General features: G+C 64.4%; 2 protein-coding genes across 4 annotated transcripts in view; one reads left to right on the top strand and one right to left on the bottom strand.

The window, feature by feature from the left end:
- LRRC45 (leucine rich repeat containing 45) overlaps positions 1–3,690 on the bottom strand; it is a 14,454-nt gene that overhangs the window by 6,481 nt on the left and 4,283 nt on the right. The window contains exons 1-6 of one of the 3 annotated variants that reach the window (XM_019556509.1): positions 2,888–3,184; positions 2,369–2,430; positions 1,766–1,836; positions 1,348–1,526; positions 941–1,069; positions 578–690 (exon numbers count right to left, since the gene is read on the bottom strand). In XM_019556509.1, the coding sequence (XP_019412054.1) occupies positions 578–690; positions 941–1,069; positions 1,348–1,526; positions 1,766–1,836; positions 2,369–2,430; positions 2,888–3,113 (780 nt within the window). In that variant the 5' untranslated portion in view covers positions 3,114–3,184. Of the gene's footprint in view, positions 1–577; positions 691–940; positions 1,070–1,347; positions 1,527–1,765; positions 1,837–2,368; positions 2,431–2,887; positions 3,190–3,690 lie in introns of those variants that run through there. The other 2 variants (XM_019556512.1, XM_019556510.1) reach the window with 2 other exon arrangements.
- Positions 3,185–3,690, top strand: part of CENPX (centromere protein X) — a 1,719-nt gene continuing 1,213 nt past the window's right edge. Inside the window, exons 1-2 of the mRNA XM_019556496.1 lie at positions 3,185–3,217; positions 3,537–3,609. Coding sequence (XP_019412041.1) covers positions 3,185–3,217; positions 3,537–3,609 — 106 coding nt within the window. The remainder of the gene's footprint in view (positions 3,218–3,536; positions 3,610–3,690) is intronic.

The raw sequence follows: 3,690 nt of genomic DNA on the forward strand, positions 1-3,690 counted from the left end.
ATTTGACCCCAGTATTCTTTCCTGCCATGGCAGGGGGTCGGACTAGATGATCTGCTCAGGTCCCTTCCGACCCTAGAAACTATGAAACCATGAAGTGTGGGCTCAGGCCACTTAAACCTGCCTCCATTCCCTATCTCGGGGCAGGGAGGGGTCCCAGACGGCCTTTCACAAGAAGCCAAGCTGGGATCCAGATGGGCAAGGGCTTCACCACCAGCTCCAGCCAGGGCACCCAGCCACAGCAGTGTCTCAGGTGCTCAGGAGTGCAGTTGGGGAGAGGGAGTGAAAGTTGGGTTAACTGCTCCATGACCTCCCAGTGGGAGGGAGACCCAGAGGGATGCAGACAGCCCCCGGGAGGAGCTAGAGCAAAGGTGTCTAACTGAACTGTCACAGACCTGCCCCAGGGGTGCTGATCCCTCCCCCTATGCTGTGTGCTCGCTGCAAAGGTGAATGTAGCACACCCACATAACCAGAGCTCAGGCTTCATGTGACAGTTCACGTCACCAGACAACTGCACGGAGATGCTGGTAGGACACCCGGGCTCCGCAGTGCCCCAGCCCAGGTACAAGAAGATGTTTACTTGCTTGGCCTTCTCCTCCTTCAGGCTCAGGACCTCCTTGCTGAGCACGTGGGTCCGGCTCCGGTTCTCAGCGAGGATGCTCTGGCGGTCCTGGTTGTGGTCCATGGCTTGCTCTGAGTTAGACAGGGCAGGAGTGAGTGTGAACATTTCCATGCCAAGAGCAGCCAGAGCATCTGCAGAGGGGCAATGACTAGGGCACGAAGTGGTTGCAGGAACCCTTGTGAGGCTGAGGAGACACCCTGCAGCACCCAAGTTTGGGAAACATTCTCCCTCTTTGCCAGGGTGCTGCTTATGGGGAGTACGGCATACTATGCACAGAGCCCAGCAACCAACCCACTCTGCTGCAAGCCCAGTGCTGCTTACCCACAGCCTTCAGGATGTCGCTGGGGACATTGTTTCCTGCCAGCTCAAGGCGCTGCAGGGTCCTGTTGCTGTGCAGGCAGTTCAGCAGTGCTCGGCCGCCCAGGAGTCCCACGTTGTTCCAGCGCAGATCTAGGGTGGAGCAGAGCAGAGCATCACCACAGAGTCACTGCCGGCCCCAGGCGCCTACAGCTGGCCCCAGGCACCGTGCTGTGCTGCTCCGGCCTGCAGGGCCAGACCCACCCAGGGGCTGCAGCCCAAAACCCCAGCCCATGGCATACACCAGCACAGAGAGAAGCAGAGGCAGAGCCTACAGGACCCCTTTTCCCTCCCAAGAGCCAGCCAAACACACCCAGCCAGGCCAAAGTGTGTGCTGCACCACATGCAGCAGGGACAAGAATGGCTCTTACCCAGCTCCTGCAGGCTAGAGTTGCCCTTCAGCGCAGCAGCCAGCTCCCCTGCACCCTCGTGGTTGATCTGATTGTTGCGCAGGTCCAGGCGCTGCAGGGAGCGGTTGGTGCTCAGCCCCTGGCAGAAGAGCAAGAAGCCTTCCTCCCACACGCCGAGGCTGTTCCACTCCAGGACCAGGCTAAGGGGAAGGGACACCCCAGGCTGGGCTCAGTCTGTGGCCCGAGGGGCAGCCCCTTTGGCCTCCTGCTGCCACAGGGAAGGGGCAGTCCAGCCCCATGCAGGATCCAGCATCCACACTCGCAGGCCCAGCCCAGCCAAGAGAGGAGGCCCTGAAAAAAAGCAACCCTGCCCACGCCCTCCCCAACACCCCCCCGTCTTTCTACTGGAGCATGGGGAGCAGGGAACTATGCCTCTTACTTCTGGATGGATTTGTTCTGCTGGAGGAGTTTCCCCAAGGCCTCGGCGCCCACGGCTTGCAGGTTGTTCCCCTGGAACAGGTACCCCAGTGAGTGGCCTGACAAGCCCACGTGCCCTCCCCCCACTGACATCCTACGTGACACCAGGCTGGCAGGGGCTGGGGCCCCTGGGCAATGCTTGTCCCAGCCCTCGGCTTTGGCACAGATGCACCCACTGGCACCGGCAGCCATGCAGAGAGGGCACCACCTGCCCAGCCTCCCTGTGCCAGGAGCGCTGTCCACACAGTGCTGGAGCCCCTGCCGCACTGAACCACAGGCAAGACGCAACCTTCCTCTTAACACCCCAAGCTGCTCACACCATAAACCGTGAGCCGATACAATCAAAAACCACAGTTTGTACTAGAAAGTGTGCTGAGCACTAAGCTCCGCACAGCCAGAGCCCCAGGGAGAGACCCAGCACAGGGTCCCTGTGGTGGGCCGGGGCCATCAGGGCTCTTCCTCCAAAGTCCCACCGTCTGCTCCTCCAGCCTCTGCCCACCACCCCCTCGGTTCAGCAGCTAAGGCTCGTGCTCATGCTAGCTCAAGCTAAATCCAGCAAACTCACCTTCAAGTCCAAGGATTTTACAGTTGTGTTAGAGCAAAGTCCGTGCAGCAAAAGCTTGGCACCTGTGACAGAGAAGGTGTTGTATCCCGCCAGGGCTGCAAGCCCCTTCCTGGCCACATGGATGTCAGCGAATACCCCCGGGCAGGCACAGCCCAGAACTGCCAAGCCGCAGCAGAGACGCAGCTTGCTCGGCCGGCACGTCTGCGCCAGAGACGACCGGCCTCACTTCGCACCAAGCCAAGCTATGGCGTCCAGATACACCTCCCGTGGCCACGGCCCTGGGACAGCGGCAGCAGGAGACCCCTACATTGCCCCGCAGGCAGCGTGGTCGCAACCCGGCTGCTGCTGCCCCAGGGATCCCCGGGGCAAGCTTGAGGGGGACTGTGGGAGACCCCGACTACAACCGCTCGCTGCGGCCCGGCCCGGCCCTGGAACCTCGCTCTCCCACGCAGCAGCGGCCGTAGCCGGAGCCGTGCTGCCCCTTTGCCCCGGGCCCGGTCGGCCGACGGCAGCGCACACCTTCGTCGCCCAGCATGCAGTCGGCCAGCGCCAGCGCGGGGAAGGGCGCGGCGTCGCGCAACAGCCGGCCCAGGGCGCCGCACGTGTCCCGCGACAGGCTCTGCGCCGCCAGGTCCAGGCCAGCGCCCGCCCGCGCGCGCAGCTGCTGCACAACGCCCTGCTGCGGCTCCGCGCCACCCTCCCGGCACAGCCGAGCGTAGGCCGCAGCCCAGCCGCCCGCCTCCATGGCCCCGGGCCCGCGCCCAGGGACGCGGCACCCGGGCGGCAGCACGCGCCGGTAACCAGGAAGAGCGGGGCATGCTGGGAGCTGTAGTGGGGCGGCGCCGCGAGGTATACCGGGAGGCGTGGTGCAGAGGCCTAGCGCGGCCCCACCTCTACAGAGGCCCCGGGGCCCACTGTGGGGGCAGGAAAAGGGGTCGGAAGACGCCTTGCGGAAGCGGCGCGGCGAGACCCCGAGCCACGCAGCCTCCCCACTCCCGTAGCAGCCTAGCTACACGGCCTACGCCTCCCGGCATGCCCCGCCAGTGGAAGCCCCTCATGACCCCGGAAGCGCTCATTTCTCGGCCCAGAGCGGCGTCGGCAACTACGGCTCCCAGGGGGCAGCGAGGCACCAGAAGTCCCGCCCCTTCGGGGGATGTCCCATCTATAGGAAGAGGGGGAGGGCAGGGCCAGCCAGGCGCGGGATGGAGGAGCGGGAAGAGCACGGGGCCGGGTTCAAGAAGGTGCGCGCGGGGGGCGGGGGTCTCGTCTTCTTTCCTCTCGGGTCCTCTCCCCGCCGACACCGGTGACACCCCCCTCCCCCC

Source organism: Crocodylus porosus, unplaced genomic scaffold (assembly GCF_001723895.1).
Source record: "Crocodylus porosus isolate Cpor-Errol unplaced genomic scaffold, CroPor_comp1, whole genome shotgun sequence".
Lineage (NCBI taxonomy): Eukaryota > Metazoa > Chordata > Crocodylia > Crocodylidae > Crocodylus > Crocodylus porosus.